We start from the raw sequence: 21,416 nt of genomic DNA, 5'->3' as shown, positions 1-21,416 counted from the left end.
TCTTCTCCTATCTATCTATCTGTCTCTCTATATATCTATCTGTCTCCTATCTATCTATCTATCTCTCTATATATCTTCTTCTCATGTCTATCTATGTATCTATCTTCTTCTCCTTTATAGTTGTCTCTCTCTATGAGACCTATACAAAGGCATGCCATGCATGTACAAAGGTGGAGTTAGGGAGAAAGTGTCGCGATGGCAAAGTATATTTGCAATGAAGGCAAACAAAGCAATGATGTTCTCCTTTTGTAAGAGTAGAAGAAGAGTAGCAAACAAAGCAATGATTTTCTCCTTTTGTAAGAGTAGAAGAGGAGTAGAAGAAGATAAGCCCTAACTAATTTGCATATAAAACTATTTTTTAGCACAAAAGTAAACCCTAATGGACTAATCACTTGCTTTGATCCAATCCTTGTGATTTTGGTACAATAAAAATAATCATGAGCTAGGAGGATAAAAGGAAATGATTACATCTATGATAGAAATTGATTCTTGATTAAGAAGAGGATAACCAAACCCTAAAGTCAAAGTCTCATCAATATTTTCTTCATAAAAAAAGATGCTCAGTACATGATCGTATAGTTTACAAGGAGCATCTCTACATCCATTATTTTATTAATCTATCCCTCGATTCTATCGATCAACCCACATGGCTCATGCCATCACCTATGATACATGACATATAACATCCTATCCTTTCCATATCTTCTCAACCTTTCAGAATTTGGTATCTAAGCTTGTGTTATTACTTCTCTTTCACACAAACGTTTATCTTGACATTTAAGCTAGATCACTCAGGTGGTGGCTAGAGAGGTGGGTTGGACATCTAAGCTTGGGGCAACCACATTAGAGATCCTGGCAATACCTAATCCCCCAATTTCTTTAGGGGAGGTGCAGATGTCCCATTTCACCTTATGGACCATCCTAGAAGAGTTCTTGGTATATAGCATAATTGCCTTACTTGTGGAAAGCATAATCCAAGTAACAAAAGGGCATTCATCATCAAGGACACTAAGCTAGATTTATCCATGTGGTTTGAGAGGGTTAGAGTTACAAATATAAGGGATAGTGTTACATAAAAGACACTAAAGGCCATCCACGTTAGATTCCTTTGGTGCAACAAGGTGGGCCACAAATTTTATGTTTGATGTTATTGCATGCCAATATATTTATAGTTATTTGTTGTATGATGTTGTTATCCTTGATCGCTAGCGGGTTGTAGCTAAAAATGAGTGCAAGGATGTCTTGCTGTTTCTAATTGTCTTTCATCATCAAATTGACCTTAGTTCTAACATTGGGGTTGTCCTCACCATAGCTTGGAAGTCAAGACGTCCATGACACTTTCTTGGTAGGTGTTATTGATTGTATGTCTGGAAGTGGTGGAAGTGAAGGTAGTTGATGAAGGCTACTTACTGCGCGTTTGGGCTGACTTGCTATATTTAAAGACATGTAGCTTTTGCTAGTGGAGCTATAAGACTTTAATTTATAGTTGGACTCATTTGTGGATGCTAGGGGAATAAAGCATGGTCCATAAAGCATTATTGCAAGCTTTCCTTTGATGGAATTATAAGTAGATTGGGAAAAGAAAGAAAAAAAATCTAATTGTTGGATGATATCTAAGGATTGTGGTGCTGCAAGGTGGCCTCAATGCTACTTGCCTAAAAAAGCACAAGTTGCCTTCCTTTTAGACGATGAAAGCTGGTCATAAAAAAGCCATAGGAAAATTATTAATCAGTGAAGTACAATTTCAAATTGAACTAATTCCCCACCCAAAAAAACACAAAAGTGGAGACCTCATATTACATTCAATGTAATATAATGAATTGAATTGAATTGAATGTATACAATGAGATGGACGGTGGAGATCTGTTGAATGAATATAATGGTATACAATGAGATGGACGGTGGAGATCTATTGAATGAATATAATGAGATGGACGGTGGAGATCCACATTGATTATTTAGTTGGAGCCTGTAGATATGTAGAGGAATTAAAACAACTAGTGCTAATACTTCGCGCCTGTTCTTCTTCTTCTTCCAACAACTTGTTTTATCGAAGAGAGATCATCATGGATTCTCTAAGAAGCAGCGTTGAGCAGATGGCCAGAGAGTGGAGCGAGATAGCATGGAAAGCTTCTACTCAGAGCAGCAGCTGGGCGCTGCACGGCATCCAGAACGTTGCGGACCGTGTACGAACAACCGTGGTGGGGCCCATCACATCCCACCACCAGGGACGTCGCCAACGGAGGCAGAGCAGCCTCCCCTTGCCTCTGCCATCTTCCTGGCCGCCTCCAACAACGTATGCAACTTTTCTTTTTTCAAATAGTTCTCGCGATAAATCTGAAAATGTGTTTGTAAAAATGCATCTCTATATACCATAAGATAGTGTTTTTTTAAAATATCAATTAATAATAATGTTTACCTTTAGTTACATTTAAGTAGATGTTAATAATTTTAGAAAACTTGAGAAGTTTTTCATTTTGTTTTTTAAATTATATTATTTATAGGTTGGATTTCTTATGTGCCTTATGGACATGCATTGAGGTCATGCATCATTCACATAGGGGGATGATGGTGGTCCCTAAGGTAGTTCTGGTCACACACAGAGACCCATATTTTCATTGCTCGTTTGGCGTGGCAATGCAGTCAGCTGAGCCAACGTGTGCTCTCAGTGTTCAGAAAGCACCCTAGCTTGCAGCAAGCAACCAAAGAGAGATGAATTCTAGTCAGCTTGTAGAACGACATCAAAATATGAGATAGGTGCATCAATATGCAGGGAGCATGCGACTACCGCTAAGCTGTGCAGCAGCAAGAAGAGAGAGCTGGATAATGCATGGGCTGAGTCTCTTTCTTACCGGAGTCTGGCTGGTTACAAGAGCAGGGCCTGTATACACAGGCCACCTAGAGGTAGGCAACTTGCATTCACTGGCAAGTTCGAAATTGATTTTGTGCATTAGACTGGTCCGCTGTCTGGTCATATCCAGTGCCTTACAGAGCCCTCTATGGAGGCTGCATGTGGCATTGTGGTGGCATAGAGCATTCAAAACCTGGGAATTGCAGCAAGACATACATGGTGAGATGTCATTTTCTGCACAATGACGCACCAAAGTTTTGAAAGAGGACTACCCACAGCTAAGGGATACAGCTGGTTCTCCAGGTACTGATAGGAAACATGTGCATCAGGAGGGGTACGATGATCGGTACAAGTTGAGCCTGAAAACATTGACACTCCAGGGAGTTAGTCTATGCCATTTTTCTGAAATTAATGTTTGTAAATTTGAACGTATGGAAATGCCTTCATGTATATCATATCTTGTATATCACATAACCCAGAACCTTGGACCTTCACGGTGTCACTTAGATCTCCAAACATGTCACACACTTGCTCAAATACTTCGAGGTGATGGATGGGGTCTCCGATACTATCGAATATTGTTAGCGAGCTTGGAGATTTCGATCGGTTTGGGTTGCATGTGTGGACTTACCGTGTGAATCTCAAATCCAGGGCCACTCCTTTCTATATAGATTTTGCTATGCTCGAAATATCTGTTGTATTGTAACTCCCCATGGACAAAAGGGTTTCACAAAACACTTGACCATTAATGCATTTAAACACTTAAATTGGCCACAACCTTAAACATGTCACTTAATTCCATAAAATTGTAAGAGAAATGTGGCACATTTGACACCACATAGAAGCTGGAATGAGTCAACGACACCCCCCTCCCACACCCCTTTCCAAAAGTATTTTATTGCCCAAGGAGAAAAATATAATGTACAAGCTTTGAGGGCCTTACTCTTCCCATGGGAGATGCTAGGTTATCCATAAACAATCATCACTTGACCATACACATGGACTATCATTAGAAGAAGCCCCAAATTACCATGAATGTGTGTAAACCACCACTTCCCAGGAGGATATTGATCTTCCCCATCACCACAGGTCCTCAAGATGCCATATGTGATAGAAAAACTCAGCTGGAGCAAATAATAGCTCCACATATATCGTAATCCAAATCATCGGTGAAATTCAAACTCTGGTAGTTATAAAATTGGTGTAGAACAATCGAGACAGCTTTAGGCACCATCCGAGGCACTATGAACAAGTCGGGCAGCAGCACCATGGGCAACCAAAACAGGTCGGGGCAGCACCAATAGAGTTTGTACATGATGTATAGAATCTAGAACAAGAGGTACATGGGTTGGTACTAAAACTGGGATTACTTAAAATTTGTCACTTAAATACACTTAAACATTAAACCATGAAAATGATTGAAAAGACGATTCCACGATACACGCACTCCCCTAGCACTTGTTCAAAATGCACAAGAGACTCCACTAGGGCCGGAGGAATGGGCCGACCCTTCATAAGGAATGGGTCGTCCCTAGCGTGGTCTCTTGTTCAAATTACATTATTTTGATGCTTCTCGCTTGTTGACGTGATTGGCACTGTGATTCACCATCGTGATCAGGAACTTCTTGGACAAATAAAATGCTAGTCAGCTACATTAAATGGTGATCGGCCATGATTAATGCTGGTTGGCCTCTTGTAAATGCCCATGATTGCTAACACACATATATCATGTTGTTGGCTAATTGGATGCTTGACCATTGTGCCTATCCGAGAAGCAAAGACTACATCAACAAGCATGTCTTTGAAAAACTAATGTGTCAAATAATTGCTGTTAATCAGCAATAATCTCTTAGCTGATAGCTGCAAATCATCTATTGGCATATCAAAGTACAAACTTAGCCATATAGGAGCATGTGTTAGCAGTCATCTCCTGTCTGTACACTATACCAGGGCCTCTGTTGTGGGTGTGCCCACCCGTTTTAGTGTTTTCCCATCTTTCCTCACTCTCCATGTATTTTCCTTTTTTCCGTGAGGTGTGGAGGGCAGTTGGCTGCCCTCAAAAGCTGGCCGACTGCAGTTTTCGTACTCAATCTGGTGAGGTGTCTTGGCTGACTTCAGGCACCTGGCCGACTGCTTCATTTGCTGGTCGTGGGCATTCCAGGGCTGGTCGTGCTGTTGTCGGCCTGTTTAGGTTGGCCGACCAGCAGCCTGGGGCCATATAAAATGGCCCTTTGCCCCCACACTTCCCATTGTGTATTTCCGGGATTTTCTCTAGTGTATATAGCAGAGTTACACAGCTCCTCTCTCTCTCTCTCTCTCTCTCTCTCATCTGCGTTTTGCTCTCTACTGCAGTTGTCTTCATTTCCGCTGTGCATTCTGACATGGTATTAGAGTGTCACGACCCTGTGTTTTTCTTTGGACAAGATGCGGATGTGCACGGGGACATGGTGGACAGTGTGAATGGCATCGGGTGGGAGTGAAGATGGAAGCCCATGTGTGGATAACCCCATGTGTGAAAGGGGGCAAAGAGATTTTAGCTTAAAAGGTTTAAAAACCTTTAAAATCATTTATAAAGCCCTTCATTAAAGAAAACGTGGCCCATAAGCTATTTTGGGGCCACGTGTGAGCTTTTTGGTAAAAGAGGGGCTGTTGGGCAAAAAAAGGGGGAGGCGCCTATCTCTCTGGAGGTAGTGTGTGCTTTTTCGCTGAGGAGGGCTGGTCGCCTGAAGATGCATGTTGGCTGCGCATGGAAGGGCCTGTGCAGGTACAGCGTACGGCTGTTGTGCAGGTACAGTCCACGTGGCAGCGTACGGCTGCTGTGCAGGTACAGTCCACGTGGCAGATTTGGTTGTGCAGGTACAGGCGTGTACAGGTTGCTGGTACAGGCAGCGCAGGCAAGTACGATAGCAGGTACCATACTGTATGACTGCTGGTACAGTAGACTGCTTGTGGGCTGGACTGCAGGTTCAGGTGGGCTGCGTGGAGGAGAAGACAGTCGGGCAGGGGTTGAATAGAGCGTAGATCTCTTCCCTTTCCTGGTGAAAAGCTGGCGCAAAGAGACTGTATGCATGGACTCCACGTGGATGGACTGTAGAGGTGCTGGACTGTACAGGGCATGAGAGGTTCTCTTGGAAAGAGGGGACTGCAGGAGAAACAAGGGCGTACATGTGGGGACAGCCAGTACCGCTTTCTCTCTCTCTCTCTCTCCCTCTCTCTCTCCCTCTGCTGAAGAGTAGACAAGGGTTGGTTTCTCTTGATACAAAGGTGGACAGAGACTGGTTTTCCATGAACATAGACATCATGTCGATGGCGTTCAACTGATGGAACTTTCAGCTTCTCTATGCTTTGGTTCGGGACTGTTTTGGGACAGTTTATGGGCTGTTTTTGTTTGGTTGCAAATTCAGCAATGTACTTGGGTTTTGGGCTGCAAGTACAGGTCACTTGAATATGTTTCTTGGCATGGAAGTGATGCAAGTTCGCATGGCTGCGTGCTCATGGAGCAGATTGTTTTCTTCCTGCTAGAAAGGAACAGTGGGACCTACATATATGGGCATCTCTATGTTGCCAGATGTTTCATGAGGGAACAGGTAACTAGATGTATGCCGTTGTTGGCAAGGAAACATGTTTTTGGGTTTCTCCAGGAGATAGGTCACATGTAGGCAGAAGGTACAGGAGTGGACACATGTTTGGTACAGCCTTGCTACTGATAGGACAGGGGACAGGGAATCCATGAGAGAGATGGATAGTACCCTTGGAAGGTAGAGAGGGTTTGTACAGGTGTGTCAACTGTATGGTATGCTGTGCTGTGATGCGAGTTCTCTTTTGAGAGAGTTTGGGAGTCTGTGTTGTGATGCAGAAGCACTGGATGTGTCAGGGTGTGATGCTGTTCATAGTGTGAGAGGCTATGGATGGTTGTGGCAGCCTTGATCATGGGAGAAAGCTTCTGTATGCAGACTCAATGTGAGAGAGTCTTTTGAAATGAACAATGGCTGGACTTGTTTGTGGATGCCGTGTGGATTAGAAGCCAGATGTAGGTTCTTTGCAGGCTTCAGGGGTTCTATTGTGACGGTTGAGTTCCCAGCCTTATATTGTAATCAAAGCTCTTATAATCAATTAAAGAAATACCGCAAGGGGCGCCACTGCGATTTGGGGCCAATTGGTGTCCGTGTACTATTTGCAGGAGCACTCTAGCTCCCCCTGTTTGTTTTCCTTTTCTAGGTCCTCAATGGTGTTGAAGTGTTTTATGTGCAAATGTTTGTTTCACCGCCCTTTGTTTTCAGAAGGCCGGTTTACATTAGAGCCCCAGGTGGCTTGAAGCGTGGAGACAGTGGTATGTCGAGGGTTTGTTGATTGGAGATTGTTTGGGTTGTACAGGACTTGGAGATCGGGTAGAAGGCGGCCATCATCGTTGGGCAGCCACCTTGCATATTATTTGCAGCCTCTTCTTCTTTTTTCCCACCCACCCTCCCTTCACAAGACCTTGTGAACCCTTGAGATGGCAGACTTGCTTGAGATGGCTGAGAAGCACGTGAAGATCCCAACACTCCCCACGTTTTCGGTGGACCGACAGTTGGATGAGAACAACTATGACATATGGAAGGTAATGTTGGAGTCCGTTTTGGAGTCTTATGACTTGGTTGATTTCATTGTTGTTGGGGTTCCACGGCCGGAGTTGAAAGACGGGGAGTTATCCTCTATACGGAAGGAATGGGAGGCTCAGGCACAATTATGGGATCGTGTCAATGCTCGCGTCTGTTCCTTCATCTTTCTAAATTGCACACCACAGGTGATCAATCACATAAAGCATATGACGTTGGCCAGAGGGATTTGGCAGCATTTGGCTTCTTTGTACAACAGGGTATCACCCATGAAGTGGATCTCCTTAGAAGTTTAGATGCGGGTGATGAATCTTGCAAAGTCGACGATGCGGGAGCACATCAACAAGTTGCAGGCTCTTCAGCAGGAGGTTCTCCAAGCAAGGAAAGAGATATCATCAAAGGATATGGCCATCACGTTGTTGTCCCATTTGCCCTCTCAGTACTCGACATTTTACTCCTCTTTGATCACCAGTGGCAGGCTCAATCCCATCACGTGGGAGGAGCTTGTGCCAATGGTCTTGGACCAAGAAGAGCGATTTACGAATCCTCCACAGGGCAGAGGTTCCGAGGCTTTGACTGGCCAGCGGTTGAACGGCTGTAACAACAACAACAAGGGCTAAGGGAAGTCTTTATCGGAGAAGTCTTTTGAGAAGAAGCCCGATTTAGAACCGTGAGGAACTGAAGGCCGAGGAGACCTGTAACGATTGTGGCGAGAAAGGCCACTATTGGAGGAAGTGGAATAATGGGAAGAGTGTCCCAAGTGGAATAATGGGAAGAGTGTTGATTCTTTAGCTTCAGCTGCTGCAAAGACTCCAGCCTTTGTGCACTTGGAGATTTTGGACATAGACGCTTCGTCTTCTCTGAGTGAGGAGGTAGTTGGCTTCACCGCCAAGATACTCGGGAGTGGATTCTTGATAGTGGTGCTTCCAGACACATGACTCCTTCCCGTGACTTCTTACAGGATCTTAAACGGCAGTCAGGTCGCATTTTCATTGGCGACAATTCCACCATACCGATTCACAGTGAGGGCTGGATGGAGATCATTCCTGATGGCAAAGGGGGGAAGCATTCCTCTCGTGTTCTTTACGTCCCCGCACTTGGTTTTCATCTGTTGTTAGTGCATGAGGTTTGCAAGACTGGCTTCCGGGTGGAGTTTGAGGAGCATTTTGTTGCTCTATGGGACAGAGAGATAGGCCAGGTTGTTTGGGAAGGTAGAGTGGAGAACGATATATACAAACTCTTAGCACTCTCCTCTCTTACAGGCTCTCAGATTGGTGACTTGTGGCACTTTCGGTTTGGCCACTTGAATGTGGATGCGCTACGGTGAGCTTTCTGAGACGAGATGATGGTTGGCTTGCCAGATGTTGGCAGCAGGCAAGGATGTTGTAGTTCTTGCATTCGTGGTAAGCAGCACATGGAATCTTTTCCGAAGCAAGCTTCCGGGTGGGCTTCGAAACCTTTGGAGTTGGGACACACTGACTTGTGTGGACCTATGTAGACGCCATCCCTGGGAGGTTCTTTGTATTTTATGCTGCTTGTTGATGATTGTAGCAGATTCACTTGGGTTTATTTCCTTTCCTAGAAGGACCAAGATTTTGCTTGGTTCAAGGAGTGGCATGTGATGGTGGAGAAAGAGTCTGGCTTGCAGATAAAGACTCTTAGGGCTGACAAAGGAGGAGAGTTTTCTTCCAATGCATTTGTGCGGTTTGTGCGGAACATGGCATCAAGCGGGAGCTGGCCAATACAGGTTTGCCTTCAGAGAATGGAGTAGTTGAGTGTAAGAAGAGGATTGTGGTGGAGATGGCGAGGACGATGTTGGAGCATTGTGATCTTCCTCGTCCACTTTGCGGAGAGGTTGTGGCTACGGTTGTCCATATCCTCAACCGTTCTCCGACGACTTCGGTACCGAACATGACTTCCCTTGAGGCGTATTTTGGTAGGAAATCAGATGTCTCCCATTTTCGTGTGTTTGGGAGTGATGCATGTGTTCACATTCCAAAGAAGCAGAGGGGGAAGCTTGACTCAAAGTCCCATAAAGTTGTTTTTGTGGGATATAACTCTCTTTCCAAAGGATACAGGTTGTATAATCCGGAGTAGAACGAGGTTGTCGTTAGCCGAGATGTGGTTTTTGATGAGCATGTTCCAGATTCCACTGTTGATGAGCCGCCACTTCTTGGAGATCCAGATGATTGTGATGATGATTCTCACTCAATTACTCCAATTGGACAGCCTCAGTCAGAGGAGGTTGAGCCCGTGGCTGGAGATGAGTCCCCGCAACAGCAAGAGGCTTCGCGTTTTGTACGAGTATCCAGGTGGTTGTTAGACACCCTTCGGGAGTCGGGTGTTACGGAGCTTTCCTCCAAATGGACCACAGAGGACGGACCTCGAAGATTGCATAGAGTTCGTGATAAAAGTCATTCAGCCGAGCTCTTACAGGTAAACTATGCTTTGATGTCTCGTATCATGCAAGACAAAGAGCCCACTTTCATCAAGGAAGCCCTTGCACAGGATACTTGGAGGAAATCCATGCAGGTGGAACTGGATGCCATAGAGAAGAATAAAACTTGGGAGTTGGTTGCGAGGCCGTCGAAACGGTTTGTCTTTAAGACCAAGTATACATCAGATGGGTTGGTGGACAAACACAAAGCTAGACTAAGGGTTATGCTCAGCGGCCTGGCATCGACTATGAGGATACCTTTGTACCGACACCGAGCATGACCACGATTCGTCGGACCGTTCTTGCCCTTGCTTCTTCTCAGCGGTGGCCCGTATATCAGATGGATGTAAAATCCGTGTTCCTTAATGGTGACTTGCAGAAGGAGGTTATGTTGAGCAGTCTCCAGGCTTTGAGGTTCCAGGATCAAAGGGGATGGTTTACAGGTTGCAGAAGGCCTTGTATGGTCTTAAGCAGGCTCCAAGGGCTTGGAATCAAAAGATTGATTCCTTCTTTCTATGGAGTGGATTTCAAAGGGCACTTGCAGATCCTAACTTGTATCTCTTTCGGGAATGCGGCACCAAGGGTAATGCTGCAATTGCGACCACATTCTAGCTCTTTGTGCAGAAACTGTGGAAGCATAAACATATGCAAACTCGTAAGTCTCACCATTGAGCATACATTGCACAATGAGTAATTTGCCTTCATTGTAAGCAACTACTGGTTGCAATTCTTGTCTGACAAGAAAAGACACACTAGAGAAAGTAGAACAACGAGCATAACATATATAGTAACCAGCAAAGAAACCAGTCCAGTTGGCCAAAGCATGTTGCTTATGTTCCTGAAGACATACTATGTTTGGCTTCATTCTATGTACATAGTCCCAAACCAACCTCCATTTATTCAAGTTGCTTAAACCTTGTACATTATATGACTACTTGCATATTTTGTAAAGTTTGCATTCCACCTTGAACTAGTGCAGCCCAAAGCGTTGCTGTATCAACTTCTCCCGTTGAGCAAGCTTCAGTCTGAGAGGCAGATGATTCAATCCACATTCTGGTGGACTGTAACGGTTATGTTTTTTCAGAAATAACCTTTTTGGGGTTTGGGGCCCGTTAACCCTCACATCTATCACATTCCTGTCGTTATTCGCAACATTTTTCACAATCTATTCAGTCCTAGCAAGCATATGAGCTGGTTGCTCTGCACTTGCTCTTATTTGCACACCTGTGGTAGCAACAGGCATTGTATTTGCTATTTTAGGTGGAGTAGGCTTTGCCTGTCCTATTGATGTTCCCACAATCGGAGCTGGAGGAATAGAATCAGGTGGAGGCCGCAACATAAGAATAGGACAATCGGAGGCCAAATGTCCAAACTTATGACAAGTGAAGCATGCTTCTGCAAATATGCCCCATTTTAGTTCATAATATTTTTCTCCCACATAGACATCATCAACCTCCATTGCAATGGATGGTGGGGTGGGCTTATCTATATCCCGTAAGATACAAAATCTATTTCTGTTACCCCATATACATGGGGGCATATAACAGTGCCCAACATCAATCCAATCTTGGCAGTGCATCAGAGATATAACGGGAAATTAACCACCTCAATCCATACCGGGCATTTAAGCGCCTGATAATCTTTCGTGGGAGTCCATGGAAGCACATGCACCATGTGACGACCATAGAACAGTGGCAATTTTTCTAACGAGTGCTGCTTGTAAATTGGTTTTAAGAGCACCACTTCACAAAAACCACTTGCAGCATAATAGCATCCACCAAGCAAGTTCTTAGCCCATTGAGCAATATCATTTGCACTAGGCGTTTTTCGAGGAAAAAACAAAATGATTGCACATTCCGAGAATATCTTAACTTTCGGGAGTATAGTTTGCACAGAAGTTTTGTATTTCAAAGCGGGTTTAGGTTTATTCCATGCACTCGATTCCATGACACTCACTCTAGCACTTGTTCAAAATGCACAAGAGACCACACTAGGGCTGGAATGGCCGATCCCCTCTCCTCAAGGAATGTTATATTCCAATAGAGTGATGTACAAGTATGGGGTGCTTGTCACGTGCATCCTGCACTTGGATGCCACGTAGACATTTCTGAACAAGAAGGTGCAGGACTTGGAGTGGAAAGCTGGTCCCATGTGAGCCCAGTCTGGGACGAGTCAGCTAGGGTTCCACTCTACGCGTCCGAGGTCAGGTGTGCATTGTCCTGCACAACATGAAGCAGTGCCAGTCCGTACTGTCTCCCTTTGGAATGATGTCAGGTGATCTGAGTATCCGGTTTGTGATTGGGTGCTGGACATTTGTAGATGCATGTAGGTTTGCAGCCCATAGGGCTACCCTAGAGTAGAGCCTAAGGCTCTTGCTGTGGGCATGGGGGAGGTGTAGAACCACTCCTAAGGGGCCAGGAGGGCCCCATGCTGTGCCCACCAGCCTTGGCTTGGGCTGAGAGGGCTGTCAGCCAGCCCTAGGGGCCCTGGCCAGGCAGCCGAAAGGCCCAGGGCCCAGGCCAGCCTGTCGGCCAGGTGTGGGGCGGACCCCACAGCCAGCATAGGGACTGCCCAGCAGCCCAGCACGTGTACTTGGGTGGCCAGCCAATACAAGGTGTGAATTGATGGCTTTAATAAGCATGTAATGCTATTTATTCCTAGTCGTGAGGATTTTCCAGCAGCCGACCTTTGTAAAGTTCACCGACATGAAGCTTGAGGGGATATATATAGCCGAGCCATAAATCAGGTCTAGCATCTTAGTATTCACAAAGGGTTGCCACGTTCCAAGGGCCAGGACAACCAAGGGGAGTGCTCCAACCAAGGTAATCATTGCAGGTCAAGATTCAGTCTTTGTTTTCTGATTTGCATATTCTAATAAAGCAAATACATCATTCGTGTGGGGGCCCTATAGAGGGTATTTGGGACCCAATATCGTGTCTTCCCCCCCCCCCCCCCCCCCCCCCCCTCTCTCTCTCTCTCTTCGAACCTGTGTTGCCTCTCTCTCTCTCTCTTCGAACCTGTGTCGCCTCTCTGCTCGAACCTGTCGCCTTTCTCTGTTCGAACCTGTGTCGCCTCCCTCTCTCTCTTCGAACCTCTGTTGCCTCTCTCTCTCTCTCTCTCTCTCTCTCTCTCTCTTCTCGAACCTATGCCATTGCCGCCTCCTCGCTCTTCGAACCTGTGCCGTCGCCTCCTCTCTTCGAACCTGTGCCTCCTCTCTCTTTGCTGTCCCCTCTTCCTTTCTCTCTCTTCGCTGTCCAACCTGCGCCTCCTCTCTACTCTTCTTGTTGCCTGTACCTGCTGCCCCACTTGCAGCTGGCCACCTATGGGGGCCTGTAGCTGAGGACCAGAATCAGTACTAGAAAGGGGACCCCTTCAGTCCAACATGGACGAAGAGAAGATTGTCGCCGAACTCGGAGGAGCTGCCGATGCTGCATTTCATACATCGGTAAAATCCCCTTCTGTTAAGAAGTTTTATGTGAGAAAAGGTAGGGAATGGACACTCTCCCCGGGGTCAAAGCGACTGGGGAAGACATCCAAGAGAATCGATGAAGCAATGTATGATGAGATACACAGATTGGACAGGACAGAGATACGCCTTTTGCGTGAGGAAGTTAAGCAAGAAATGCAGCAAGAAACACATGCTTGTTTGGCTGAAACGTATGTAGACATATATGCAAAGATGAAGGGCGAGATGCAAGCCCAAGTACGGGTGGAACTGCAGGTTGCACAAACTTTCATGCAGGCTGAAATCAGAAAAGAATTGCAAGAGGAAATTCATGCAATGATTGCAGAGAAAGACAATATGATCTTAGAATTAAGGGCAGAGCTGAATGCATGCAAGGAAAAGTTAGACCATCAAAATGAGGGACAAGGCATGGTTGCAGCACCTCAAATGCAGGAGGAAATAAAAGAACTAAAAATACAGGTGGAGAAGGAGATAAAAACCTTTGCTGAGGTTGCACAGTGCACCAAGGCGGAGGTGGAAGAAAATGCTTGATGTAATAAAAAAGCACAAGGGAATGCCTGACAATAAAGTGGAGGTGATGAACGCAACCCTTGAAGAAGTGGCTAAATAGCGAGCCAGAGTCCTATATGTACGGGTTACAGGGTGGGGGGAGAAAGGTACTCCTCAAGAAGATGCTAAGACACTGAGTACAAAGATAGGAGCCACAGAGATTCCTATAGTAGAGGCCTGGAGAGTGGGAAAGGATGCCACCAGGGCACGAGCATTGATATTGAAATTTACAGATATGGATAAGAAGAAGGCCTTTCTTGCTAAGAGGGCCGCGCTTAAGGGAGAGAGAATTTATCTAGATGAGGATCTTACGTCGGCCCAGGTAGCACACCGAAAGGAAAACATGCCTCGAGTGTTCGAAGCACGTAAGGAGGGGAAGTGGGCTGTATATAGAGATGGGCAAGTATTCATCCGGGAGCGTCAGTCATCCTGACGGGGCGCAGCTTGTGGGACCTTGAAGTTATCGGTGTGGAACTACAATGGAGCCCTACGGGTAGATACAGGGTACTTCGAGGACACTATCAAAGGCCGGGATATTGCCATGTATACAGAGACACACCAATGTGCAGGGAGTAAATTATCGGAGGTTCCTGGGTATACATGGGAATCCGTATGTCAACCCCAACCATGCATAGCACGGGGGACTAGAGGAAGTGGGGGGGTAGCAGTACTGTTAAGGGAGGACTTACGGGAGGCAGTACATGTGATGCATGTAGCGTGCGTTTGAGGACTTACGGGAGGCAGTACATGTGATGCATAGAGGTGCAAACGCACGCTACATGTGGATCAAAGCGAGCACAAATAGACCTCGGGACATTTACATTGCAGGATGCTACTTCCCACCGGCACATTCCAGATACGCTACGCCGGGAGAATCACCATATATGCTGCTGTACGAGGACATCATGAGATTTGCGAGCTTGGGAGATGTACTACTAACGGGGGACTTTAATGCACGTACAGGTCGGGAGCAATCAGCTCTCTATGCCATGGATGAGCCCATGTACCGCGAGCTAGCAACGGATGAGATAGGGATGCGGAGATCTGCCCTGGACACAGGAGAGGTGACAGAATATGGGAGACACTTCCTAGCTTTGGGGAGTGCACATGGGCTAGTTATCTATAATGGACTATCCTGTTGGCCAGGTTCAGATGCTCTCACACGTTGGAACAAAAAGGGAGGAGCTAGTACAGTGGATTACCTGATGGGCTCACCTACCTTGATACATGATATACAGGATCTCTCCATTTCGGATAGACCCATTGGGATAGCAGCAAACCATGCATATTTGACATTTTCTGTGACTTGTGGATATGTTAGAGACACACCACCCTCTAGTCATACCAGATACCCAAGATATCACTTTACTCGAGGGACCTCTAGGGTATATGGCAGTGCAATATATGATGGTCTGTTCGCTCTTGACCCGAACAGTCCACTTGATGAGCTTACGAAAGAGTTGGCAGATGTATTACATGGTTCAGCAGCATATGCTTTCCCGTATAGCCCCCCTCTTTCTACCCCCCCTCGCCATACGGCCCCAGAGAATGGTTGGTACGATGATGAACGTCGCGAGACTCGTGACTGCTTGCAGTGGGAGATCACCCTTGGCATCCACACACAGACAAGCTAGAACGCTCTTCAAACGCCTTGTGCGGAAGAAGAAGCGGGATTACCTGCCAAGCTTGAGATGGAGATATACCAACTATTTTTGGGGCAGGACAGCAAGAGGGCGTGGAAGATGTTCCATGAGCGACAGCCACCCACACCTATCACAACACCTGAGGCATGGCATGAATATGCAAGAACTTTATATGAAGTTCCAGGGCAGCCCCCCATTCCTCATCCGTTAGCAACTTGCCCGGATCATAGTACTTTTGTCACCATTCGGATGGTTTTGGATGCTCAATCATGTATATGGAACATGACTTAGTCTTTTAGAGATACAACCTATAGCAATCATGCTAAGTGGACCTCAGAGCTCTATAGAATAGAATTTAATTGAGATAAAGTGCCCACTGTAGAATAGAATTGAATTGAGGCAAAGCGCCCACCAGTTATGACACAAATACTTCTTATGACTTTGTGTAGAAAGCTAGATGCAATTCTCAACACAAGACTTAATACACCTTGATTTTATTTATTTTTAGCACTACTTTTATATGTCATGTCAAATTTCTTCTTTTTCAAGACGCTAGGTTCAAATAAATAGATATTCAATTGACTTCAAAGTTTGTAATTTTCAAATTTAACCTCCAAGAGAACACAAATGTATATGTGGCTACTAAGATGAAATGCTTTTAGACTACTAAACAACTAAGATATAGCTCATACTGTTCTCTTTTAGAAAAGTTCGAAATTCCATGTGGATCTCGAGTAGCTTTAGACCATTTTGTGTGGTGTGTACATGCATGTGCATGTTCAAAGCACATAATTATATAATTGCCAACTTGTTATGCTCAAGGTGTTTTCCACCAAAAAAAAAAGGATTGCTTGGCCAAGATATTCGGATCTATTTTGGATCGAGAGCTGAGTAGATGGGCTTAGACACATGGACTCAAAGCACCTGGGCAGGCAGGTTTCAGACGAGGTTTCGCTTGGATCACATACTTACCCTCAGGGCTCTCATTGAGGAGGGACGAGCATGGGGGAAGAGGATATATTGTTGCTTTGTGTACTTCCGCAAAGCCTTTGACACGGTGCCATGTGCCAGACTCATGAGGAGATTGCATGACATTGGTGTTCCCGAGGAGATGCAGTGGGGCATTTATGCATTATATGAGGCGGTGATAGGTAGAGTACGGATTCCGGAGGCATGTCGGACACAGTGACTAGATAGGGACCTCACAGTGAACCTTGGGAAGACTAAGATTATGGTCTTCAATACCGCACAGGCCTGGGTGACTAGATTCGCTCATCAGTTCACTTTTAGAGGCGAATCAGTGGAGTACACCAGATCATATGTGTACCTAGGAGTCACATTCAGCGGAACACAATTCTCTATGAGGTAGGTAGCAGAGGCTAGATTGGCACGTGGATATGCAGCCCTAGGGGCACTAGAGAGACAATGTGCCTACATTCAGTTTCAAGAGCCGCACACCAAACTCTGGTTGTTTGACACATTGGTTGCACCTACACTCTTATATGGCTCACCCATAGGGGGACCCAGCCTCTACCACACGAGGAAGGAGCCGCTTGTTGACCAGGTCGGACCTGAGAGAGATTTCTATGATGGATGGCAGGTACTAGAGAAACCACTAGTGACTATGATCGCACGCATGATTCGGAGCAAACCATCGGTACCTCATGAGATTGTCAGAGCAGAGATAGGAGCCGCACAAGTGGCTACCGAAGCCCTTTTCCAGTCAGTGACATTTTTGCAGAGGATATGGGAGCTCCCCAAACAGAGATACCCACACCTAGCACTTATCTCTTCTAGGCAGTTAGCAGCAGACGGCGATACACGATGTTGGTACACCCAGATGTGTACCTGGCTGAGATTACATGGCATGACGATTGGTGCACTCCCTCCATTTGATTACAGCCTGGACTGCCCCTTCTTGGACCTCAGTCGCTCTGAGCAGAATAGGGTGATCAGAATGGCCATCGTGAGGCTAGATGCAGAAAGGACATGGTCCAGTCCCCCCTACCACTAGGCACGAAGATGGCCCACTATCGGGACCATTTTCTACATCTCTCCCCAGATGGCTTTGTGACACGGTCTACATACATGGACACCCATCTCTCACATGGCATTCGCAGTGCCATTGGATAGATCCGCACTTCATCACATCAGCTGAGAGTAGAGACTGGCAGATACGAGGAGATGAAGCCAGAAGACGGCATTTGTCAGCTATGTCACCAAGAAGTGGAGTCAGAGGAGCACTACATATGCCGATGTACTGTGTACTATGAGATACGAGGGAGATATTGGTGTCTCTTCCAAGAGGGTTTTGGACCATTACGACATGTGATGGAGTTTGAGGATCAGAGGTGTTTGGGGCTTTTCTTATTGGAGCTCAGACGCCATCGAGAGGCTCACCTACGAGCCAGGACAACACACCAGGATCCACCCCGCTAGCGAGCCATGACAGATTTTTTCAGGGCCAAGACCACCCCGGTAGATACGACTAGGACTTCCACTACCCCCTCTACGAGCCAGATGTCCCATAGACGTCCTTAAGGAGGAGTCACCCTTGATAGAGCCATAGCACTTTGTCGAGCGAGACGCCCACGCTTACGAGGACCTCGTCCACAGCCACTTCATCACTGGTGGATTAGAGCCATCATCACCCGCCACCAGAGACGACTGCCCCGCCACTTACTTTAGTTTCTCCAGCTTACAGCACCCCATGAGAGAGAGATTGAGATGAGCAGATTACACTAGTCTTATGCTAGTTGTAGATATTATACACTTTTGTTGTACCTTAGTAGGAGTATTTTCCTTTCATAGTTGTTTAGGATTGTTTTAGGACTTTTTTAGTCCTTTTTGTCTTCCTTTTGATGAGACACCATCAGCTGTGTACTATTTTCGGTCTCATAGGCCATTGTGGCCTTTCGTAGACGTTAATATATCTTTCTTTCTTCTCTCTCTCTCTCTCTCTCTCTCTCTCTCTCTCTCTCTCTTTTGTGTACATCTACTTTAGTATTGTGCGTTATAATTGTCGTGAAAGATTGTTGAATTCTGTGAGCATTGAAGTTACCGATTCGATCGACCCCACGAAGTTTCCGCATGTTACATTGGTATCAGAGCCTTCTTCAAGTGTGAAGATTCAGCCAAAAAAATGAGAAAAAAAGAAAATTTTTTTCCCCCCCTTGCTTGTGTGGTTGGTTTCTAGACTCTGGTGGACCATCCCTTTTGGTGTGACTCCTGTCACTCGAAGGACAGTTGGTTTTTAGGTGTTTCTTGCTGTTTTCCCTAACAACGGAATGGCAAGACAACAGTCTGGTGTATCAGACTAGTCAGGCAATGCTGTGGGAGACTTGTAGACTCCTGTCAAAAATCATGGATTCAAAACACTAACCCGTACATGGTCATGGGGAACATTCTGGACCCTGCTCAGCTGGACATATGCTCATGCACAGTGTTTCCCAGCTCTTCTTTGCCTCCGCGTAGAAATGTGGAGCATCGAATAGAGCTTGTGCTCAGTGCAACTGCGGTCAATAGACCTACATACTGGATGAGTTTGGTTGAGGAAAACGAGGTGTCGAAGGTGATTGAAGAGTACCTAGCGAAGGGACTGATTCGCCCCAGTTTCTCACCATTTACTTCTGTGGTTTTGCTAGTTAAGAAGAAAGATGGCTCTTATCAAAAGTGTATTGATTATAGAGCCTTAAATAAACTTACTGTAAAACATTGATATCCAATGCCAAGGATCAATGATTTGATAGACGCTCTAAATGGAGCTAAAGTCTTGAGTAAGAAAGATTTAAAAAGTGGATATCATTAGATTCGTATTAAAGGTGAAGATGTATCTAAGATTGCTTTTTGTACTTGTTTTGGTCATTATGAGTATCTTGTAATGCCATTTGGGCTTACTAATGCACCCACCACATTTATGATGTTAATGAATGATGTCTTTAGGTCATTCATGGGTAAATTTGTGGTGGATTTTGTTGATGATATTTTGGTTTACAGTGAATCTTTACTGGAGCATGAACTACACTTGTTTACTGTATTTGGTGTGCTGAGGGAAAATGTGTTGTATGCCAATAAACAAAAGACTTTCCTATGTCAAGAGGAAGTTGAATATTTGGGACACATTATATGGGCACTAGGTGTCAAGATGGATCCGAAGAAAGTAGCAATAATCTTGGCTTGTCCTATTCCACAGGACATTACTGCGCTCATATCTTTCTTCGGACTTTTTAGTTTTTATAGAAAAATTATTATTATTTATTAAATAGCAGCGCCATTGATTGACTTGTTGCAAGTTACTGTTGTTTATGTTTGGACTGACATTCAACAACAAAGTTTTGTGATAAATTAAAGCAAGCGGTTGCAACTGCACCTATGTTGAAGATCATGGATCCATCATTACCTTTTGTCGTCGAGACAGATGCTAGTAGCATTGCCATGGGAGTTGTGTTGAGCCAAGAAGGCCAACTAGTGGCTTTTGAGAGTAAGAAACTCAGTAGCTCGCAATGTAAGTGGCCCACACATGAGCTTGAATTGTATGCAGTTATACATGCACTCAAGGTGTGGAGACATTACTTGTACGGAGCTGAGTTTAAGGTATACACGGGTCATGATACACTGAAGTATTTTTGTAACGAGCTGGATTTAAGAGGCCGTCAATTAAGATAGGCTGAATTGATGTAAGTGTTTCACATGGAAATCTTGTATCGACGAGGAAAAGAGAATGTTGTTGCTGATCCATGTCTCGTATAATGTATTAGATGGGCTTCCGTATAGTTGAGAATGAGAGTATTCATAGAATACGTGAAGCTCAAAAGACAGATCCGTATGTTCAATCGTTATGGAATAAGGCTAGCCAAGTAGATGAGGATCAACCCCGTCTGATTTATTGTCTAGTAAACATAAATTTACCATTGAGAATGGAATTCTCAAGAGGAATGGCAAGATATGCGTTCCGGAATCAGATAATTTGAGGATATCAGTGACATGAGAATGTCACGATAGTCCATGTGTTGGACACCCAGGAATTAAGAAAACCATTGAGCTCATTAAACGTTTCTACTGGTGGCCATAGTTAAAGAAACATATTAATCATTATGTGACACATTGTTTCTTTGACATAATGCTGGTCTGCCTCCAATGGCCGACCAAGTGTCAATTGTTAAGCTCCTATGTGCTAGTTGCCAAAGGAAAAGAGTGATCTTGTGTAGTCGAAAGCTGTTCCACGGCCGCTTTTAGAAATCTGTGAGAAAATGCGGCGAGAGGCTTTGGGACTACCAATGTGCTGCTACTGTTGGTGGAGTGTCCTCCACCTCTGACATCTGAATCCTGCGGCCTAGCTGTACCCTGTAAGGTCCACTCTCCTGTATAGTTGCCATAGTCTCTCTCTAGCCACCTTGGCCGATGTGCCACTCATGTGTATGAAAACCAATCACCCTCACCCTCACCCTCATCCTCACCCTCTGCAAGGTGCATCCCTTGAAGTCCTCTGATCTCTCCGGTCAGCCATGAAGCCCAATCGAGAAGGTGAGTAAAGCGGAATACTCATCCGCGTCGTGAATTGGTAGGGGTATACCGTGCTTGGTGAACACTCTCAGAAGGATCCAGTATCAGGGCTAGCCACTTGGGGGGATGGAAGAATCGATGTCATGTAGAAATATGGAAGCAAGAGCTAGAAACTAGGAGACTAGAAATGAAATAAGAACAAGATTGAAGGACAAAGAGTTACCTTGAGATGAGTGTAGACAAGACACAAGCTGGATACTTCTTATGATGTGACACCCACAATATATAGGTGTGTAGTACAAGAGATAGTAGCCATGCTGATATGTGGGACAAATAAGATGCCACATGGCAGACACACAAGACTCAAGAC

At 45.3% G+C, this 21,416-nt stretch overlaps 1 protein-coding gene across 1 annotated transcript in view; it reads left to right on the top strand.

Annotated features, from left to right (window-relative positions):
* Positions 1-1,973: 1,973 nt before the first annotated feature.
* Positions 1,974-21,416, top strand: part of DGS1 (dgd1 suppressor 1) — a 69,589-nt gene continuing 50,146 nt past the window's right edge. The window contains exon 1 of the mRNA XM_086812231.1: positions 1,974-2,296. Within this exon, the coding sequence (XP_086668357.1) occupies positions 2,067-2,296 (230 nt within the window). The 5' untranslated portion in view covers positions 1,974-2,066. The remainder of the gene's footprint in view (positions 2,297-21,416) is intronic.

The sequence above is a fragment of the Cibotium barometz genome, chromosome 18, assembly GCF_041138505.1.
Source record: "Cibotium barometz isolate CiBa-2024 chromosome 18, ASM4113850v1, whole genome shotgun sequence".
NCBI classification, from domain to species: domain Eukaryota; kingdom Viridiplantae; phylum Streptophyta; class Polypodiopsida; order Cyatheales; family Cibotiaceae; genus Cibotium; species Cibotium barometz.
Note: the sequence above shows the minus strand (reverse complement) of the source record. Positions and strands in the feature narration are given on the sequence as shown.